Source organism: Canis lupus, chromosome 20 (genome assembly GCF_048164855.1).
Source record: "Canis lupus baileyi chromosome 20, mCanLup2.hap1, whole genome shotgun sequence".
Lineage (NCBI taxonomy): Eukaryota > Metazoa > Chordata > Mammalia > Carnivora > Canidae > Canis > Canis lupus.
Window position 1 is genome coordinate 17,761,197 of NC_132857.1, and position 22,983 is coordinate 17,784,179.

Consider the following 22,983-nt stretch of genomic DNA (forward strand, 5'->3'; position numbering starts at 1 on the left):
AGCCCCCAGCTCAGCTCCCATCCCGGGGGCGGCCAGGGCGCCCCCCCCCAGCCCGCGAGCCCCTCCGGCCTGGAAGACAAAGAAAGGCTCGGGGCCGAGCGGTGACGGGGTGGGTGGGAGCGGCGACTCGCGTGAGCCCCGGGACGTGAGAACGCAGCCCCCGCCCCCCGAGAGGCGGGGCCCCAAGGCCACCCCCGAGAAAGGTCGTCCCGCGACGCCGGCAGCGGGGTCCGGGCGCCCGCACACGCCCGGGCACAGGCGGCGGCGGCGGCGGCGGCGCGGGGGGGAGGAGCCGGCGGGCGAAGAAAGGCCGCGCGGGCGGCGGGGGCGGGGCCTGCGCGGGGGCGGGGCGGCGGGTGGGCGGGGCCTGCGCGGGGGCGGGGGCGGGGGCGGGGCCTGGGCGGGGCGGAGCCGGCCGCGTCCCGGGCTGCCTGAGACAGTCACTGCCCTGGCGGCGGCGGCGGCGGCGGCGGTTGGCCGGTGGGGGCTGGGAGGAGCTCGACCGAGGCTGCCGGGGCAGCTGGAACTGGCCGTCGCCGGGGGCCAAGCGGGGGATCTGGAGCCGAGAGCGAGCCCCGGGCCGGGCGGAGGACGCGGCTGCAGCTGGAGCCCGGGGAGCGCTGGCGGCCGCGGATTCTCGGAGGAGCAAGTGTCTGGGGCTCGGCGGCGGCGGCGGCGGCGGCGGAGGTAACCGAGGGGCGGCAGCGGCGGCACGGGCCAGGCCCCTCCTCGGCTCGGGGGCTCGGGGGCTCGGGCGCTCGGGCGCTCGGGCGCTCGGGCTGTGGCTGGGCTCGAACCTGACTCCCCGCCCGCGCCTCTGCAGCCCTTCGGCCGCAGACCCCACTTCTCCCCCTGGTTCTGCCCCGGGGGGTCGGGCGGGGGCGGCGACCCCTCCTGGGATCCGCGAGGACGTCGGGCACCCCTCCCCCCCCAGACACACCCCAAAATCTCGGGGCGGGGCGGGGTGTTGGGGCGTTCCCAGCCCTCTGGAAGGGAAGAGGTGCGTGGCCTCCCCGAGGTGGCCCCCCTGCGGCTCCTGGCGGCCGCGCCATCCCGAGGTGGTTCCCGTCCCTGGGAATCCCGGAGTTCCTTTTGTCTGTCAGCTGGAAGCAGAGGCCGGAGCCGTAGGCACCCCCCTCCCGCGCCCCCCAGCCCCGAAGCGCCCCGCTCCTCCCCGGCAGCCTTTTCTCGGGCCACTGCCGTAGGTTGCATCCCTCGGCCCCATCCGAACCCTTCATCTTGAGCGCGGAGGAAGGACGGACGGACGGACTCCCCTCACACTCGTAGTTAGATGTGTCATTCATGGAAGATCATCCCCAGCCTCCCCTCAAGAAAAAAAAAAAAAAAAAAAAAAAATTTTTTTTTTTTTTTTCTCCCTCCCTTCCCCATTCCCCTCCAGCCGCAGCCCGGGTAAGGATCCCCTAGATTTTGCGAACTATCAACAAAAGAAGTGTGACTTAGGCGAGTAAACAGAGCCCTTGACTGGCTGGACTGTGCAGTGTAATAGAGCTTCCTTTAACTGGCGCTGTTCTACCAACCTAGTCGGAAGGACCTTTTGGGCCAAGAGTTAAGGATGTTACTGTGTGTGCATAAAGCCCCTTTTTTTTTTGTTGTTTTGTTTTTTTTGTTCTTCCTACAGTAAGTTTACAAACAACAACAACAACAAAAATCTAGGGTAACGATTGAAATGTAAGCTGTTTGGGAAGCATAACCGTAGAGGAAGGAAAATGTAATTATGATTCTGGGCGGGGGGAGTAATTGTCCAACTTTTTGAAAGTGCCAAAGATTAAGTATATGGGTTTTTTGTTTTTTGGTTTTTTTTTTTTTTTGGAAGCATATGGATCTTTGGGATTATTTTAAGTGGCAGATTGTATCCTTTGTAAGCTTCTAAGTAAATAAGCTCTTAACATTACAATATTTTGCCCTAAGATCTATTTTGGTTACTTGTGGAAATGTTGATTTTTCCCAGGCATCTTGAACCTAGAAAACCTGTGAACAGGTTCCTTAAGAATCTACCCTCTTGAAAAGTGCATTTGAGGAATGCTTTGGATTATGAAGGCCTGTCATTTCTGCCACATAAAAAGCCATAATCTGAAACAGTTTCCTCGCTGGCAGTTGCCCAGAGGCCTGAAACTGGCAAGGTCTAATAGTTGGAGCCACTGTCCTTCCACAAGAAATATAGAGCTACCTACCTATCTGCTGTATGCGCGTAATCTATTTGATGGCATTTACTATAACGGACATATTTTCTGCATCTAATTTTCAGATACAGAGTTAACACTTCGAATCTGGAGAAGCATTTTGTACAAATTGAAAGATTGGGCATTCTCTTTAGTTTTCCAGATGTATTGTCTCATCTGTACACTTGAAACATCCACAATCACATAAACTCCAGACATAACCATGGAGTTATGTGACCCATCAAGATTTAGGGAAAGTATTGCCATGCTTTGGAACCAGGCAATTTTCTACCAGTTCAACAGTTAAACTAATATATTCTCTGCTGATAATCAAGAGTAAAGAGCCAAATAAAGTCATGCACATTCAGTTGGCAAGTGGCATCTGTGGCTATTGGGTTTTACTGTAACTCGTTATGTATCATTCAAAGTCAACTTAATATGCAAGTTATGTCCTAATGGATGTAAAGACCTGTGTTGATGTATCCAGGATCTAGCAGATGTTGAAGATAAGGAACCTATTATGACTAATCCTTGGGAAGAGAAAGTCTGCAAAATGGCTCAAACGAGTTTACTGCAGGGGAAGCAGTTTTACTGTAGGGAGTGGGTTTTCCACAAGCTTCAGCATTGCCTCCAGGAGAAAACTAACTGCTGCAATAGTGCTGTCAACACACCATCCCTTGTAATGAATTCTGGGAATAATGCTAGTGTTGTCTCTGGAAAAGGAGCTGCCTGGGGTGTGTTGTTGGTAGGAGGGCCTGGCAGTGGCAAGACAGCCCTATGCACTGAGCTGTTGTGGCCAAGTTCACCTACAAGCTTGCAGAGAGGTTTACATCGACAGGCTTTGGCCTTTCATTTCTGCAAAGCCCAAGACTCTGATACTTTGTGTGTTGGAGGGTTTATTAGAGGTCTAGTTGCCCAGATCTGCCGCAGTGGACTACTCCAAGGATATGAGGATAAACTAAGGGATCCAGCAGTCCAAAGCCTCTTACAGCCTGGAGAATGTGAAAGGAACCCAGCTGAAGCATTTAAAAGGTAACAATAAGAATGCCCTGATGTTGTGGTTTCTAAGCAAAAATTCACATGTTTTCTAGATTCTCTCTTTTTTTTTTTAGTTTTTTTAGTGTTTTTTTTATTTTTTTATTTTGTGGGGTACCTGTACTACCTCTGTATTTGGGGGTAATCTGTAGTTGAAATACACATGTCTACTTTGAGTATTGAAAGAAACAGAATTTAAGCTTTGTGTTGCATAGGATATGGATTAAAAGTATGTCTTTTATTTTACTTGTTTAATAACAGAATGTGAAACACTGTTGAAATTTAATTTTTTTAAACTTATGAATATTATTTATTTACTTTTCTACTGTTATCTATAACTGGTGAGGGCTATATGTTCTTATGGTAGAGAAAACCATTTAGCTGCCTGAAAGTGGGCTACGTTTTCGGGGAGAGCGAACTGAATATGATGCTGAATTTAAAGGAACTTTCAGCATAGAATCTACTATCTTTTTTGCTTATAGTATTATTATTTCTCTAAGACAAGTTCTCTTTGAAAGAGATCATTGACCATTGAGAATCTGCAGAAAATCTGTGTTTTGGGATTTATTCCCCTATCAAGTAAACAAAGTTAAGTGGTACTTTTAAATATGTGATATTTATAAAATAATGAAAATCTGGCATAATTTTAGTATTTGTAGTGGTCAATATGAAAAACAACTTTTCCCTAACCTCAATTAAGCATTTTCCCATAGGTAAATCAATTGGTCTCAGAAGTGAGCAAGTTGCTTTTTAGAGTTGTTGTAGATCCAAAGTGTATTCAAGAAAATGTGATTCCTTGAGAATAATTCTTTGCATATCACCCGTCTCTGCTCATTGTAGAAGAAGCAGGCAAATTGTTATTTTTGTGCTTGCTATTGCCTCACTGCTACTTGCATTACCCATTTTCCATAGACTTTTATCCCTGCACGGTAAATAGTTCTTAGCAGGCAAGAGTTTGTTCCCTAAAGCGGCAGGTATACCATGTGGTGGAGATTAGCATACCTGTGTGTGTGTGTGTGTGTGTGTGTGTGTGTGTGTGACCAAATGTCCATCTGTTTCTCTGTGTGTCCCTTAGAGTCATTGAAACAGGATTTGAATCGCTATGAAAGGAGTGATTTTTTTTTATGATGTCCTCAGATTTAATGGCATTAAATCTATTCATTTTTAAGTGATAATAGAAAATACTAATAATATAGCAAACACTATGTGTCAGTGTTCTAAATGATTTACAAATATTGTTCCGTAATTTTCATAGCAATCCTGTGAGATAGGTGCTGTGATTACTCCCACTTCGTGGATGAGGAAGCCAAGGCACAGGAAGCTTAAGTAGCTTGTTTAAGGTTACAGGCTAGTCAGTGGCAGAGCTAGGATTTGAAGCATGTGTGTATGTGCACATGTTTGTAATCATAGAAACTCTTTGAAGGACTCGAGGGGGAGAGTAGATTGGAAGTTTGTGGAGGACAGGGGTGTGTGTCACAGTTGTGATTTTGAGTGTAGGTTTCAGATTACTCATATAAGTGATGTGTAGTAGTAATCTGGAATGATCTTTATGGATAGTGGTATATGAATTTAAACATGGGACAGGTATATTAAAGTCACCCAAAGGGAGGTATCTTTGAGAGGTGTGATATTTTTGCAGTTTTTAATGTATAATTGTAATTCAATAAAACTCAGGGCAAATCTGCTATCTTTTCCTGTTAGCCACCAACATCAGGGTTAAAACTATTAGATCATTTTTAAGTAACAAGTAAATCTGATAGGTGATACTGGTGCACAAATATGAAATACCAGGTTCAGTGGACAGTTTTAAAAATGGAATCACTGTGAATGGAACCAGTAGTGTAGTCCTTAATATATAAAACTCTACTTTATAAGATACTTAAAATCTCTGTATATCAACAGCTCTTTTCCAATGGACTTTATACTTTCTCTGATGATCCTAACACTAGTTGAAGAGCTGAATTTTCATTTTTTATAATGTGATTTCTTGTAAGTTATGTGGATTTAACATATTAGTGTTTCAAAGAACTTAGCTAAGTTGAATTTATTAGTCCAACTAAATTAAGCAGTTTTACAGTTTATTCTCTTAGAATTCATATGTAAATTTCTAATGTCTTTAAAAATTTTAAATCATGTCTGATAACTCTATATTTTTGCTTTATTTTGATTTTGAGCATATCATTCTGTATGGTAGCATAGATTTTTCTGAAAAAGGTCCTTATACTCAGATGGTCCCCCTATTTTTTTCCCTGTGTGACTTTTAACTAATTGAAGGGAAATAAGCAATTAGAGCTATATGTAAAAACCCCACCAGTCCTGATTTTCTGATTGGCAGAAGGAACTAATCACTTTGTATTCCTAATCTGTATTTTGATAGAGGAAGCATAGCCTTTTTATTTGGACCATTTTGGTGCTCTTAATCTCTTCCTAGATTTTTCAAAAACCTGGGTCACTTTCTTTCTTCATCTTAAAGTAATTAATCAAATAAATTAGATGACTCTGGTATTGTAACAACTGTTTATGATGATTTATAGAGTACATTTCCTTTAAGACTGTGAAGCTCTAATATAACCGTAGTCAATTGCAAATATGACAATGCAGTTCATAGTTAAAGAGAAATATTTTTGCATTAGATGATCTAAGCCTTTACTTTTTAGACAGAGTCAAGATTTTATTTTAAGTTTATTGGTGATTGATTGGTTAAATAAGTCCTTTAGAGCATTTTAATAGGAATTGATTTTATTTAGGCAGGGAGAAATGTAATTTAACAGGTAAACAATCACTGTTTTCAAGAAGTTATAATATTTTAAGCGAGACAGAGATCAAAGCATATTATAATATGCTTTTGAAAAAAATTAAGGGTAGCCCCGGTGGCTTAGTGGTTTAGCGCCGCCTGCAGCCCAGGGTGTGATCCTGGAGACCCGGGATCGAGTCCCACGTCAGGCTCCCTGCATGGAGCCTGCTTCTCCCTCTGCCTGTGTCTCTGCCTCTCTTTCTCTCTCTCTCTCTCATTCTGTGTCTTTAATAAATAAATAAAATCTTTAAAAGAAAAAAATTAAAAACCAGTTTTGTATTGTTCCTTTTTAAACATCTAACACTTAATAATATTGATAGTTTAATATATTCACGTATGAGACAATTTAATAGTAATAGAAAATTGATAAAAATCTTAGTTCTTCACAGATTCACAAAGTTGGGGGAATTGCAGAGAAGCGATTTATTATTGAATGCATTTTTATACACTTTCTGCAATTTACTTCCTAAATTTTTCCCTAGTTTTATCTTCAATAATACTAGATAGAATATGTAATACCACAAAAAAAAAAAAAAACTTCTTACGTGAAGTCATACACCTACATGGTAACTTGTTAATTACTGGTCTATTGAAATCCTTTTTCCTATGTGATAATAAAAATAAGATGGGGGATCCCTGAGTGGCGCAGCAGTTTGGCGCCAGCCTTTGGCCCAGGGCATGGTCCTGGAGTCCCGGGATCGAGTCCCACATCAGGCTCCCTTCATGGAGCCTGCTTCTCCTCTGTGTCTCTGCCTCTCTGTGTCTCTCATGAGTAAATAACTAAAATCTTAAAAAAAAAAAAAAAAAAAAAAAGAGGAACGTTATTTTACTCTAGTTAAATGCTGCTTTCTTTCCTTTCTGTCATAATATAGTATCTTGATTTTTAGATTTAGTTGTCACAAAATTTCTTCTGATATTCATTGATTTTTATAGCAAATATTTGAGTCTTTTGTGTTTTAAGCACAGTTCAGCTGGAGATACTTCTTGAGAACCTTCTGTGTGTTAGGTCGAATTCAGCTGTGCATAAATCAGTGAATAGAACAGACAAAATGCCCTGCCTTCATGGAGCTTAAGTTCTTACAATAAAAGTTATTGGTATAAAGGGAAATAATATTTGGGATAAATACTTGTTCGAGTGTTCATGAAACACTTGAATGTTTTAACACTAGCTGCAAAGAGTTATGTGATCTGCTAAAGGGAATGATGGATGAAGACCCCTTAATTTATTTTTTTCCCTTTTCCCTGTTTCTCTTTTAATTGGTTAAAGTGCAAAGCTATTGTTGCTATATTTAGATTTTTTTTCTCATTTCTGTTGATGAAACTAAGTTAATGACAATTACATTTTTATTTGAGAATTAGAGACTGATTTCTTTTTTCTTTTTTTTGCCTTTTTCCCTTTGCCAGTTTTGCCTTTTCAGCCTCTTTTTGGAAAACTTTGTATATTTTGTATATTTTCTAAAGTTAGTGTTACAGTTCCCTGGCAGTCATAAAACTGTAAAACAAATCTCAGTTATTTTTGACAGAAGTATCAAGATATCTAAGTTAGGAAATGTGAGAAGGAGTGTGGTAGTTTCAGATCTTGTGACTGGTTTAGAGGCAGAAATGAATGAATGTGGTTATTTCATTCAACCAGAAACTCCTTTCTGAACCTTCCTGTCATGGTCCTTGAACCCAAGGGTGTTCTTGGCAATTTAGATGGATGTGGTGCTAGGAAATACAAATTTTTGTTCCTGGTAGATCTCATTCTGTAATTTTTATTTTTAATTAACAATCTACAGGACCAGGTATGAGTTTTCTATGTGTTATATCAATTTTCCTGAGTAAAAGAATTTTGTTCTGTGCGATGTGCAAATGGAATAAAATTGTGATGAAGAATTAGGATGACTGACTCTAAACTTTGAGAGTTTAGCAGAAAAACATGTGTTAGTAGTGAAATGCTTGTTAGAAAGGAATTGAAGGGATCCCTGGGTGGCGCAGCGGTTTAGCGCCTGCCTTTGGCCCAGGGCGCGATCCTGGAGACCCGGGATCGAATCCCACGTCGGGCTCCAGGTGCATGGAGCCTGCTTCTTCCTCTGCCTGTGTCTCTGCCTGTCTCTCTCACTGTGTGCCTATCATAAATAAATAAAAAAATTTTTTAAAAAAACACCTTTTTTTAAAAAAAAAAGAAAGGAATTGAAGACCAAATGACATTTGTTTACATCAGATGGGAATCCTCAAATGGTTAAATCTTCTAATCTTTTTATTTCCTTATCTTGAACATTTATAATTTTTCACTTGTATCTCTTTAGATTTTTAGCTTCTTTATGCATGCATCTTCTGTTATCTCCTCTATTAGGCATATGCTTCTTCATGACATTATTCATGACTGATTAATTTTTTTATGTTTACCATAGTGCTTTGAACAGCACTTTGCATATAGTAAGTGATAAATGATTATCATTTGAATGAGTGAATAATGCTACTTACCTATCTAGAATATGTTTGAACCTAATTGAAGGACAGCTGAAGCTCTTGCAAAAGAAAGAATTGAAATGGTATATCATTTAGGTCAGTTTTCCATGCAGACCAGTCTGGTATAGTGATTATTAATTTATTAACCTGCTGTGTCTGCTCTTTAGCATGTATGAATATGGCATTAGTCCAGATAGTTTTAAGTGGTCAGATGTCTATCTTCTGTCTTAACTGGCTCCAAGTATTTTTGGCATACTCAACAAAGGGACAAGAACAGAATGAGACTGGAATGTGTGCTTCCCTCTTACTTTTGGTTTTGGGGTATTTTCAAGGCAAAATATTCCCTTTCTATTATCTGTCTTGTATAACTAATACTATTTAAAATAATTGTCATTATCCATTCCTAGCAATTATCAGATTAAAAGATCTTGTAAAGTATCTTTACTGTTCATATTTTAAATAAATGAATATCATTTTCATAATCAAAATTCTATATTTCTTTTTAGTCTAAGATAGTCATTTTTCATTGAATTGTCTGTTGTTTCCAACTTTTAATCATGTTATTTTTACTTTAAGATGGACTTCCATTTATTCAAACCCGCCCATGTTCCCTTCCTAAAACCTCTTCTTTCTACCCCTGATGGATTCTTTCTCTTTTATACTTTATATCTAAGAGCCTTCCATTGATTCCCGTTCCTGGTACACCTTATCATTTTTACGAACTATTCCTTAACCTTTAGTCACTTCTGCTATAATGACATTACCTATAAAAAAAAAGGAAAAATGACATAACCTATTGGTCCATATTTATGCTGTTTGATTTCAGCCACGTTTTTAGTTCTGCTTGGTCATTCTTTCATTTACTTCTTAGCTCAGAAATTTTTTTTTTTTTTTTTTTTTTTTAGAACAGAGAGAGTAAAAGTTATGCCCTACAAATAGAATATTTTTTACCCAATTCAGGAAATTCCACACACACACACACGTCCAGATTTTTATTTGTTCTTGGAAAGAAATGGAAATTTTGACAATATTAGGTTCTCATTCTTTTGAATCAGTAATCTGGTGGAACTGAGTTAGCTGCTGTCTTTAGATGGGGCCTACATGCCCTCATTTGATTGAGTTTCCCCAACTCTATTACTCTATTCCAAGACTACTTCATTTGTCTATAAATCCAGCCTGGCCCCTACTGGCATTTTCATACAGAAACATGTTTCCTATTCCTCTGAAAAAAATATATTTTTTCAAATTTCCCACTAAATCTTCATATCTTGAATTTTTGTATGCAAATACTACTTTCACCTCATTTTTTAACTTATTGAAGTCAGACTTCTATGTATCCATAATCACAGAAAGATATTTATGCATAGTAGATTTTGAACTCATTGCTCACTCCATCTTAGCCTTAGAATTTGTTTCATTATTTGAATTTCTTCCTTTCCAAATCCCATGACTCTGTTGTTTGGTTACCCTCCCTAGAGAACCCTCTAGGTTCTAAGTATTTGTTCAACAAAGCATACTTAGGTCTTCCTTCTCTCTTTAAACACACTCCTTCAATAATTTTATTTACTTTACATGGCTTCCAATGCTCATGTCTAATATGATAGCAATGAATCTGTATCATCAGCTTTTATCCTCATTCTGATCAACATGTATCTTTTCACTTTCTGTGTTTTTCTTTTTTTTTTCTTTTTTTTTAAAGATTTTATTTGTTTATTCACGAGAGACACAGAGAGAGAGGTAGAGGCAGAGACACAGGCAGAGGGAGAAGCAGGCCCCATGCAGGGAGCCTGACGTGGGACTTGATCCCGGGTCTCCAGGATCACACCCCCGGCTGAAGGCGGCGCTAAACCGATGAGCCACCAGGGCTGCCCTTTCTGTGTTTTTCAAATCATCATCTTTCTTAACATTTCTATTCATTGGCTCATTCATTTATTTCTGAAATGAATATTCTGCACCTGCTGGGTGCCTGAAATACACTCAGTGTCAGGGCTAAAGTTGTGACCCAAACAGGACACTCACCGGGTTAAGTGTGTGTGGGGAAATACTTGGAACAAATAATCACAAAAATAAATGTAAAAATGCAACTTTAACAGGTGCCAAGATGGAAGGATACATGGAAAGCATATAATATGAAACTTGATCATTATCAGAAATTCTGGGAAAACTGACTTTTTTATCTAAGTTGTTTCTTAATTATTTCCTAGACTCTTTCTACTTAAAAGTGTGATCTTAAGATCAACATTATTGGCATCACTTGGAGGTTAGTAGAAATGGAGAATCTCAGGTCTGTTGAATCTGAATATGCCTTTAAACCCATTTCCTAAGTGAATCTTGTACACATTGAAGTTTAAGAAGCACTGCCCTGAGCTTGTTTCTAGAGGTGGTTTTTTTTTTTTTTTCCTATTAGTTTATTCTAAGGCATTTAATCTTTTTCTTAGAATGTTTCTTGAATCTTTTACCCTAATCTAGAATATTTATTCATCTACTCCTAGTTGATCTACTTAATTTTAGCCTCTATATCCCAATTCATTTTGTTCATAGTTTGCCAATTAACCATAGTAAAACAGTGCTTTCTTTGGGTCATTCTTCTGAGACTGTGATAACCTATACAACAAATTCAAATTTCTCTGCATATCTTTATAGCTCTTGATAATTTCATTCTGTTCCATCTAAAGCAGTATCCTGTTTCAGAAGCCTCATCAGAGCACATAAGGTTATTTGTTGTTTAAGAAACATTTTAAGCATGTAGGAGTGTTAAAGCTAGTAGGAGATGTGAAAAGTAAGAATATTCTTACTTTTCTCAGTGTTTAATGAGAACTTCATGTATGTAAAATAAAGGTATGGATTTTTTATTTTATATATTGTAGATTATTTTCTTCTTAGGTGGTTTTGTTTTGTTTTTACTTTGTTTTTAGCATGTTTGCAGTTTTTAAAAAATTTTATGAAATAAAATGGTTTCCATATAGTAGAGGCTTGAATTAATGAAGTAAATGCTTTTCTGCCCTTAAAAATATCTCTAAGGGGTATCTGACTGGCTCGATCAGTAAAGCATTTGACTCTTGATTTCCAAGGTTGTGAGTTCAAGTCCCATGTTGGGCATAGAGCTTACATTTTAAAAAATACATTTTTAAGTATATTCTGATTGGTTGCCTATTTACCCTCCCGTTGATTGGTTGCCTATTTACCCTCCCGTTGTTCTCATTATGTCTTTGACCATACTATATATAATTGTCTTACTTTTTTTCAGTCAGTTTTTTTGTCTTTCGTGTTATTCTAATCTGAGAAATATTCTACTGTTATTGTTTTTTTTACTGTGTACATGCATAGTTAAATATAGCCATTGGTAATAAAATAGAATTTTAAGTGCTCATATAATTGCTTAATAAATAAGTATTAATTAGGAGAACTAATTATATCTTGCGGTTATCTAGAAGAAAGATTTGGAGCTTTCCAGAAGTTACAGACCTTTTACAATTATGACTCATGATTTGAATACATAGAAACTGTGATAGATTGATTTGTTTTTGTTCTTCATCTCTCCATGTACTCTTGGTCTTTGCTATATGATATTGCAGGTCCTTCTACCAGAGGAGAAATATACTTCTCTGACTTTTTCCGTTTGGTTCAACCATGTGAGATTTGCTTTGGCCAGTGCAATGTCAGTAGACATGATTCAAACAGAGGCTTAAAATGTGCATGAGTAGTTGGGTTTATCCTCTTTGTTTGTACTATCACCATGAGAAGGACATGTTGTGGCTAGCTTCTCGGTTCAAGGAGAATGCTAGAGGTGTGGAACCAATACTATACCACTATTGTAAAAATAGCTAGCAGTAAAAAAGCTAAGGAAATAATACTTCACGTACAAAATCCATAATTTTCATCAAAACTTTAGAAATCATTGATTCCTCAATTTGACTCATCCCCTACATTCAATCCATTAACTATTTTTGTTTTATTTCAGTGATAAAACAAATGTCTTCACCTCTATGCAGCCCCATTTCTACTACTTCTGTTCTTTCTTGCATAGACTCCTGCACTGGCCTCCCAATATGGTTTTCCTGTTGCTGTTGTTGTCCCTCTTACCTTCACAAACCAGTTGGAGTATCAGATCATATTAATTACCTGCTTAAAATCTGCCAATGGCTTCTCACTACCTTTAGAGTAAAATATAAACTTACATGATCCAGTCTTGCCTAGCGTTTGACCTCAGCTTGTACCACTTTCATCCTTATTCATTGCTCTTTATCCACATCATTACCCTTGTTATGTTCTGAAATAGGTCAAATTCCAGCCAGTAGTTCTATGTGACTACTTGCTCTGATATCACTTAGATGCCAGCTTTAATATTACCTCCTCAGAGAGCCTTTCCTTTACATCACATCTTTAAGAAGTCTCCTACCCAGTCAGTTTCTTAAATCAGATCATCACACTTTTATTTTCTTCATTCCTTAGTTTTCAGTGTCTATCATGATCTGAAATTATTTTGTGCCATTTGTTTACTTTGACTTTATGCCTACCTACTGGAATGAGCAGACTATTTACCTGTCTTGTTCCCTTTATATCTCCAGGGCATAGAATATAGTAGAGACTCAGTAACTATTTCTTGACTGAGGAATAATATATTTTAATTTAAAACATTAGGAATTTGGGGGGCAGCCCGGGTGGCTCAGCGGTTCAGCACTGCCTTCAGCCCAGGGTCTGATCCTGGAGACCCGGAATCGAGTCCCACATCGGGCTCCCTGCATGGAGCCTGCTTCTCCCTCTGCCTGTGTCTCTGCCTCTCTCTTTATCTCTCTGTGTCTCTCATGAATAAATAAATAAAATCTTAAAAAAAAAAAAAAGGAGTCAAGTAGAGAAATAGGATCCATACAATGTGTGGACTTCAAGGCTGTTGTAAGTACAACATGTACATTTATTCATTTATTTTCACTATTAGTAGTTTGGAAGATATCAGGTCTTTTAAACAGCATAGTAACATCTAGCTTAAGATTTTAAAGTATCATGTTGGCTACTTAGTTGAGAACTAGTTTGGTGAAGGTGGAAGCAAGGCAATAAGTACCGGATTAGTGCAGTAATGGAAGTAAGAGGCAGTGGTGCTTGGACTTGGGTAGAGTGGTGGAGGTAGTGAGAATTACTGTGTTTTGATTATTTTTAAGATTGATCTGAAAGCACATTGGATGTGTGGAGTATGAAGAGAACAAAGAGAAGTAAAATTGTGGTTCTGAGAAACTGGAAGAATGGGATTGCCCTTTACTGAAATGGAGAAGACTAAGGGAAACACAAGATGAGGTTTAGAGGTCTGAAGTTTGGGTTTTAATATATATTCAACATTAGATATCTAAGCAGAGAAGTTGAGTAAGTAGTTGGATTCACAAGTCTAGATTCAGAAAAAAAGTTCCTGGCTGTGTATATAAATTTGGTTTTCAGTGGCATATAGATGGTACTTAAGGGCATTAATAAACTTATGTAAAAAGTGAATATAAATAGGTAAAGAGAAGATCCAAGATCTGGATATTGATATATTTCATAATTGAAAGGTTGAGAAGATATGAAGAAGAGTAGCTTAGTGTGGTAGGAGAAGACAGCCAAATCCTAGAGGAGGGGATACGGAGGTGGAAAGAGCTTCACTTAGCCTTACAACTTACACAAATAATGCAATAAATTAATTTGAGAATATAACTAGTACAAAGAAGACAGTTGAGATGCAGTGTTTAGAGTAGCAGTAGTAAGTGATGACAAAGTCTTCTTAAGACATGGTGATTAGGGAAGGTGTCCTTCAGGAGTAAAAGACATGTTTGATGTTAGAACTGAAAGGAGAGCATTGTGGCTGGAGCAAAAGGGAGAACTCAGGAATGAAACCTATGATTTTTGACTTAAGAAACTAGGGGATGGGATCCCTGGGTGGCTCAGCGGTTTAGCGCCTGCCTTTGGCCCAGGGCATGATCCTGGGAGTCCTGGGATCGAGTCCCATATCGGACTCCTTGCATGGAGCCTGCTTCTTCCTCTGCCTGTGTCTTTGCCTCTCTCTCTCTCTCTCTCTCTATCATGAATAAATAAATAAAATATTTAAAAAAAAAAAAAAGAAACTAGGGGATGATCGGGCACCTGGGTAGCTCAGTCAGTTAAGCATCTGCCTTTGGCTTTGGTCATGATTCCAAGGTCCTGAGATGGAGCCCTGTGTTGGGCGCTCTGCCCAGCAGGGAGCCTGTTTCTCCCGCCCACCCCCATATTTGTCTGCACAAGCTCTCTCTCTCTCTCTCTCTCTCCCCCCTCCCCCTCTTTCTGTTTCTCTCCCTCTCTTTCAAATAAATAAAATCTTATAAAAAGAAATTAGGGGATGATAAGATACATTAAGTGACATGGAGAAGGCAGGTGGAGAAGAATGTATTTGGGGGGAAAAATTGAGAGGATACTTCTTTAAACATTTAAATTTGAGATGCATATGGGGTATCCACAGGGATAGATAGTTTGGGGGATTTTTACTTTTGAGATTTAGGTGAGGTCAAGACTAGAAAAAATAGCTTAACATTTTTAAAGCCATAAACTGGCTTCTGGTTGTAATATGATTAAGACATGGAAAATAGTACAAAAGCAAGAAAGTAAAACGATAAAAGAGCTATAAGCCCAAACCTCAATATAATATGGAAGTTAACATCAAATTGAGATGCAGACAAAACTAGCAGAACATTTATTCTTTAAAATAAGTCCATACCCTGAATATCATCAAGAGTATAAAAGCTCTTATTTGGAACCATGGAGACAGGTTAAAGACTTATGTACTAAAAGCTCCCCTGGACCCAGTTAGGTAGAAAGGAAGAACAAAGAGGGCAGAGAAGAGTGAGTCAGACATTTGGGGGTAGTTCAGGAGAGGTTTGTGGTGAGAAACCATGCCTCATGTGTGTATCCCCACAGCTTCTGGTCTTAATTGGCTGGGGAGAAGTAGAAGCTCAAAGGCCTTTTTCATGCCTGTAACTCTGAGTCATAAGGAGAATTCTTACAAGCCTGGACACTGGATACACTAACCTGCAATTGCTGGTCCAGAGGGAACTTATCTTACTGAAGAAGAGCTGTCACAGATATTTAAAAATATATCTCAGGAACAAAAGAGGAAGGAATCTGAGAAACCGAGCACAGAAAACTCTCACCGGAAAAATGTTGCCATGGAACAAAAGAAATGCGTGGCCAAACATCATATAGCCTTAATTGAAAATGTAATTAATAAGCAATTGCTGGAGTTAAACTATTACATGAAGCAGAAATAAAAGTGCTTGGAAAAGAGATGGTAAGACAACAGAATGAAATGAAATATATCCAAAGTATATATTAGGACTTACTCTGTGAAAAGGGAGATATTTCAAATCAATAGGAGAAATATAATTTCATAAATAGTTTTGGAATATCTGTGGAGCCATATGGAACAATAAATTGGAACCCTAGGTCACATCTTTATGTCAAAATTAATTTGATTAAAAAGTAAAAATAAAATATTCAAAGCTTTTGAAGAAGACATGAGGAAATGTTTTTTAAGCATAAAGTTGGGAAGTACCCTCAGAAAAGTGACATAAAACTCAGGAATCATAAAAAAAAAAGCTCTGATATATTATCTACATAAAAACAAAGAAAGAAACTGCATGTTAAAAAATACCTTTAAAAGCCAAAAAGAAAAATAACATATAGTGGGTGAAAATTAGCAACAAACGTACTTCTTTAATACTAAGGCGTCCCTAAAAGAAAAATTGATAGTCTTTTGTAAAATGGGTAAAGAAATACGAAGACACAATTTAAAGAAAAAAAACTATGACTCCTAGGCATGTGTGAATGTGATTGGCCTCATGATAGGCAAATGTAAACTAAGACTATAATGATGCCATTTTCTGTGCATCTGTGGAAAAATTAAACAGGTACTCTTACATAACTTTGTGAATATATATGTAAGTTTTGAGGAGAATATTTTGTCAGTTACTACCAAAGTATACACAAGTATGACCATTAACCTAGCAACTGTAATCCTAAGTAATATATTTAACAGATGTACCTTTATATTGCAAAATGATACAGAAACATGGTAGACTTAAACTGAAGTATATCAGTAATCATATTAAATATAAATTGTAAATATCCTAACTAAAATGGCAGTTGGATTGCATAAAACATGTAAGATCTAATTATATGTTGCCTTCAGTATACTTTGTATAGAAAGAGACATATAGTCTACATGAAAAAGAATGAGGAAATATATACCCTGCCAACCCTACAAAAGGAAAAGCTTACATTAATATCAAGGGATGTAAACTTTGAAGAAAAGAATATTACCAGGCATAAGAGGGGAGCATTTCATAATGATACAGTGATAAATTCCTAAAGGATGTAACAATTGTAACTGTTTATTCCTAATAACACAACTTCAAAATATCAAAATTAATACAATTGCAAGAAGAAATGGATAAATCTACATTTACATTCTGATCTTTTAACCTCTCCTTTCAGTAATTGATAGAGCAAATAAACAGCAGATCGGTAAGAACAATTGAATAATACTATCACCAAATTGACCTAATTGACATTTGTGGAACAGTCTACCCAACAAGCAGAGTACACATTCTTTTCAAGTGCCCATACAACTTTTACTAAGATAGATATATTCTGGGCCACAAAACAAATCTTAATAAATTTAAGGGCATGCCTGTTATACAAAGTATGTTATCTGATCACAGTTGAAATAAATGATGATAATAACACAACAACATAAAAAACCCTGGGAAATCCCCAAATATTTGAAAGCTATAGAGCTCACTTCTAAATAACCTATAATTGAAAGAAGGAATCAAAGGGAAATTATTTTGAGCTAGATGATATTGAAAATACTTAGAAAGGAATACACAGTATTAAAGGATCATATTAGAAGAAAAGTATGAAACAATTATTTCAGTTGCTATTATAAGAAACTAGGAAAAGAGCCAACAACCTAGAGTGAGCAAAAGCCATCAAATAATCATATCCCATCAATTTCACCTGCCAGATTTCCCTCAAATCCTTACAATATGCGCCATAATTATTAGACCCTAATGGTTAAGAGTATAGATTAGGGTGACTGACCACCTGGTTTGCCCAGGAGGTGGGGGCGAGGGGGGAGGAAGGGCAGCTAGTTTCTAGACTCCGTGCTTAAAACTTAGAAAGTCTCAGGCAAACCGGATGAATTGGCACCTTGTGTAGTTTCTGGAGTCAGTCCTTAGACTTGAATCTCTTCCTTTAACTTAGGACAAATGATTTATCCTCATGTTGCTTTGATTTCCTCATCTGGAAATGGTATTATAATAGTACCATCTTAAAGAGTTAATGTGAGAATCTGATGAGTTAATGGATATGTAAACTACTTAAAGCATATAGAACAGTGAATGAAAGTTAGCAGTGGTGCCCTCCCCTTTTTTATAAGCAGTGGCCTTCCATGTCACTCTTCCCTTGTAGACTTAACCCTGCTTCAGGCTCTCCTTCAAATATAGCCAGTTATCTTTATAAACACAAATATAAACATATCAATTTCCTGCTTAAAATACTTCAGTGGCTCATTAATACCCTAATACCCTTAGGTCATACTCCAAATTTCATAATAAAGTTTATAAAGCCCAGTATTTATGCATTGTCCTAACTCTTCTCTTCCATACTTTGTTCAGTGGTCTTTCTCTTTTCAAGACTTTGCAGGTGAGGTTGCCTCAACTAGATTTTTGGGGGAGGAAATGGGGGTTCTGTGTATTATATTATCCCTACCCTAGCTCTTTCTCCTTACGAAGCTCCTTTTTTTTTTTTTTTTTTTTTTTTTTTTTTGTCTTCCCAAGCCCTCTCCCCTCCCTGTCCCTATCAAATGTAAGTTAGGTTGGCCTTCTGTGTACTCTCACAGCACTGTGTGTTATTTCTCAACTGGCAGTGATGATAGTACTTACTATATAATATGTTAAATACTATAATATATATATTAACTATAGTATTGGTTTTTCATCAACCTTCTTTGTTCTCCTAATACAGGAAATATATACATAAGATACAGGAAAGTAAATTTTCCCAAATTTAGCATATTCCTTCTGTCAGGGTTGCCTGGCTTCCCCTTCATTGTATTTTATTGTAAATTTATTGTAAATTTATTACAATTCCTGGAAAGTTATTTTTTTTTATTTTTTATTTATTTATGATAGTCACACAGAGAGAGAGAGAGAGAGGCAGAGAGACCTAGGCAGAGAGAGAAGCAGAAGCAGGCTCCATGCACCGGGAGCCCGACGTGGGATTCGATCCCGGGTCTCCAGGATCGCGTCCTGGGCCAAAGGCAGGCGCTAAACCGCTGCGCCACCCAGGGTTCCCTAATTCCTGGAAAGTTATAATTGGTTCTTCAAAACTTAATTCATCTTGAGCACCTAATATTTGGATATTTCTCTGACATCCTCTGCCTTTCCTCTCTACTTCCCTTGAGTTGGTCATTTCTTATTTACCACATTAGTAATGTTACTGCTGTTTACCATAGCACTGGGAACACTGCTTTGAAGTTTCCTGTTTTCCATTCTAGACTACAACAATGTCAAGTCTTTATTTAGGATCTATTATGGGCACAGCACTATGCTAAGTCTCGGGGTACACTATCATGGGCAAAACTGACATAGTCCCTGTTTTCTTGATGCTTACAGTGAAAAGGAAGAAACAAGGATTAATGACATTGAATTAGTAAGTCTAACATTGCAAATTTGATAGTGTTATGAAAGGAATATTTAATACCGTGAAAGTGTATTATAGGGATTCAGTCTTGGGAAAGTGACTCTCAGGTTTACGGTTGAAGATTAAGGATGAATTAATTACATAAAGAGAAAAAAGCACATTTCAGGTAGAGAAAACTGCAAATGAAAAGGTCCTCATGTGATTGTATATAATAAAAGTCATTGAAAGAAGGCTAGAGTGGCTGAAGTAGTATTGTAAAAAGTTGCTCTGGCTGCAGTAGGAACCCTGGGGAGTGGCTGGAGACAAGTAACATACAGAACATACAGGAGATTTTGATAGTCCAGGTGAGAGAGAGATGATGGTGGTGTGAGTAGGGGGTTAATGTTACAGACTGAGGTGGGTTTGAGAGATTTTTGTAAAGAAATATTGATAGGACATACTGATAAATTAGATTTAAAGTTTAAGAGAGTTGTAGGAAGGATTAGCTATAAATATTTGGTATTCATAACTAAATGGATTATGTCCCTTTCAGTGCCTTATTCAGTACATGACATGCTTAAGTAAATATTTGTTGAAAATGAATAAGCATTGTTTCAGTTATGAAAATGTTACATTGATTTGCAATATAAATTATGAGTAGGAAATGCATTGTTTGTTGAATTAAACCTAATAAGTTGTCCTTTACATTGAAATTTGAACATACACCAAATGGTCCCAAATGGGATCTAGATTATAGTGATTTATCTTTGTACTATCTTTTCAAATAAAATTTGTGTGTGACACGCCAGTATAGCCTGCAGTCATTTTGTAAGAGAAAGAATGATAAAACATTTCTAAATTCTGTAGGATACTTGATATTTTCTTTCTTTCTTTTTTTTTAAAAGATTTTATTTATTTGTTCATGTGAGACACAGAGAGAGAGAGAGAGACAGGCAGAGGGAGAAGCAGGTTCCATGCAGGGAACCTGACATGGGACTCGACCCCCAGTCTCCAGGATCATGCCCTGGGCTGAAGGCAGCACTCAACTGCTGAGCCACCCCGGCTGCCCGATATTTTCTTTTTATTAAAGCAGTCCCCAAAGTTGTTTTCTTTTTTTCTTTATCCTTTGCAACACATTTTTACTTGGTTATAAGCAATTCAAGCTTTTTACTGGTGACTGAAAAAATCAGGAAGGGAACACTGAAATCTAGTTTCTTGACATTCCTACTGTCCTCCTTATTTTTATGCTGAATTACTGATACACGCACACTCTCTCACATATTTTAAGGTGGAAAGTGTTACTGAAAATGTGAACTATTTAGGATGAGTATTCATAAAGTGAGGAACTAAAGTTTGTACAATTTGTATTCTAAAATTTAGTTTATTCTTAAAACATATTTATAACCTATGTTACTAATGTTTGAGTGATAAACTGAACATCATAGCCAATAATATTCAAAATGTTCATACGGGTGTGTTTTACAGATGTGTTCTTCTCCCTCTTTTGGGAATGAAGCCTCCTCAGCAAAGCCTATATCTACTTGTTGATTCTGTTGATGAAGGGTGTAACATTACTGAAGGTGAACAGACGTCTACCAGCTTATCTGGAACTGTTGCAGAACTTTTAGCTGGTCACCATGAGTTCTTTCCACCATGGCTATTGCTTCTGTGTTCTGCCCGAAAACAGAGTAAGGCTGTTACTAAAATGTTTACCGGTAAGTGTATGTTTGTTGATGTGTTACTGACATATTTCTAAATTATCTGTCTTATCTTCCGAACCATCTGTTGGCATTTTGGGGGAATCCCACATTGGTTTAATATTTAATTTTTTTTTTTGTACAGTTACTTCCTAGCCCTCTTTGTCACCAATATTTTATTCTAAATTATATAGTTTTACTTCTATTCCTCCAGATTGGCTTTAATAGCATACTTTTAAGAATTCTGTTAATGAAATAAAAAATATTAAATTTGGTTAAAACTTTTAATATAGGAGAAATTTGAAATATAAAAAGTGCTTTCTTTCCATCTATGAACATAGCATATTCCATTTATTTAAATTTTTCCTAGATTTTTCTCAGTTCTCTTTGCCTATGTCCTACATATTTCTTTCTGCTTTTCGCTGTTTTAAGTTGAAACATGGTTTTGAATTGAAATGAGTGTATTCAGAATTAAAATTTGCAGACGTATCACCAGAGAGAAGGAACATTAAGATTTTTACTGGGTCTAAATAAGTTTCATCCACTCGTATCTGAGAATTTAACATTTTTGGAATGAGATTTTCTCTTTCCTGATGTATTCACTGCACTAACCAGCAGCATTGTTATTAATGGCTTCAGGTGAGAGTTAATCTAATGAAAATTACTTTGGCCCTTAATCAGAATCGGCCTATGAGGGTATAACTGTGGGGTAACAGCATTGGACTTGTTATGGGACTGAAGGAAATAGCCTATTTGAAACTGTTTTGTGCACAAAGAAATTAATCCTCTAGTATTTTTGAAGATTTTCATATTTGTTTTATCTGGTTATTAAATAATACGTGCTCCATATGGAAAATGTTTTAAATGACAACATAGTCAAATATTAACATCCTTCAGGGATAAAGTAATAAGTAACCACTCCTTAACATTATGTGTTAAATTCTGTGTATGTCATCCTGCCTAATTGAGATCCTCCTTATATCAATTTGATTTCCTGCTTTTTGACATTTGTAAGCCTTTTAGTGTCACTATATTGTCTTTTTAATAACTATTTTAATGGCTACATAGTTTATTAATATATCAGTATGCCAGAATTTATTTGACTTTCTTATTGTTGTACTTTTAGGTTTTATTTTCCTAGACCCTCCCCTCCCAGATTCTTGAGGATAACAAATAATTTCAGTGAGCAGCAGGTTATAAAGGTTGGAGCACATCCTATCACTCTATCATTCTATTATCAGCATTGAGAAGTTTCATACCCTGGGAAATATTTTCAGTAAGAATACAAAGTGGTTCAACAGGGAAATGGTCCAGCATTTCAGTAAATCAGTTTTTTATTCTTTTAAAAGTTTTGAGCACTTTTCAGCCTTAGAAAAATTTGTTGAAGTGCTTCGATGGCAATGTATTAAATTCATAATAAAAGAGAATCACATATATAATGATTAGGAGTTTCAACTTTTAAAAAGCAATTATATTTTCAGTAGCTTTAACTCAAGATACTCAGATTATTAACAGGTATTCTCAGTTCTGTTTTACCGAACAGATAACTATCATTAATGATGAACATATGAATTTTTAATATTACTAAGCATTTAGATTTGGAAGAGCTTTGTTTTTTAAACTCTGTATGTATTCCTTATGAAAGTGTATTTATGGTAGTAATATAAAGGCAGTGACAGGTGATACTCTGTCCCATAATTAAGGCTGGCTAGTGTTCATTCAGTTACGTGGATGGAAATACATAAATTTTTCATGTGAAAAAGATCAGCTTGCAAAAATAAGCAAGTGTTATTTCTGGCAACTTTTTGTCCTTAGTCATTTGGGGGTACAGAAAATCTTACCAAGATGCTTTCATGAGTATGTATGTATGACTTTTTAGTGTTAAGATTACTATCTCTTGTCATTAGAGTTGAGAGGCGCCCTGAGCCACTAATAGGATAAGAAATATTTCCATTTGTACATCAGAAAATGAAATAGTTTATCTGCAACTAATGCGTTTTTACAGAAGGAAAGGACAATTGATTTATATATTCATAGATATTGTGCTACCTGGGCGGCTCAGTCGGTTAAGTGGCTGACTGTTGGTTTCAGCTCAGGTCATGATCTCATGGGTCATGAGGTCAAAGCCGGGTAGGATCTGTGCTCATCA

General features: G+C 37.6%; 1 protein-coding gene across 1 annotated transcript in view; it reads left to right on the plus strand.

The window, feature by feature from the left end:
- Positions 1–460: 460 nt before the first annotated feature.
- The window catches only part of ANKRD50 (ankyrin repeat domain containing 50), a 31,197-nt gene continuing 8,674 nt past the window's right edge, over positions 461–22,983 (plus strand). The window contains exons 1-3 of the mRNA XM_072788482.1: positions 461–687; positions 2,267–3,212; positions 20,623–20,852. Coding sequence (XP_072644583.1) covers positions 2,701–3,212; positions 20,623–20,852 — 742 coding nt within the window. The 5' untranslated portion in view covers positions 461–687; positions 2,267–2,700. The remainder of the gene's footprint in view (positions 688–2,266; positions 3,213–20,622; positions 20,853–22,983) is intronic.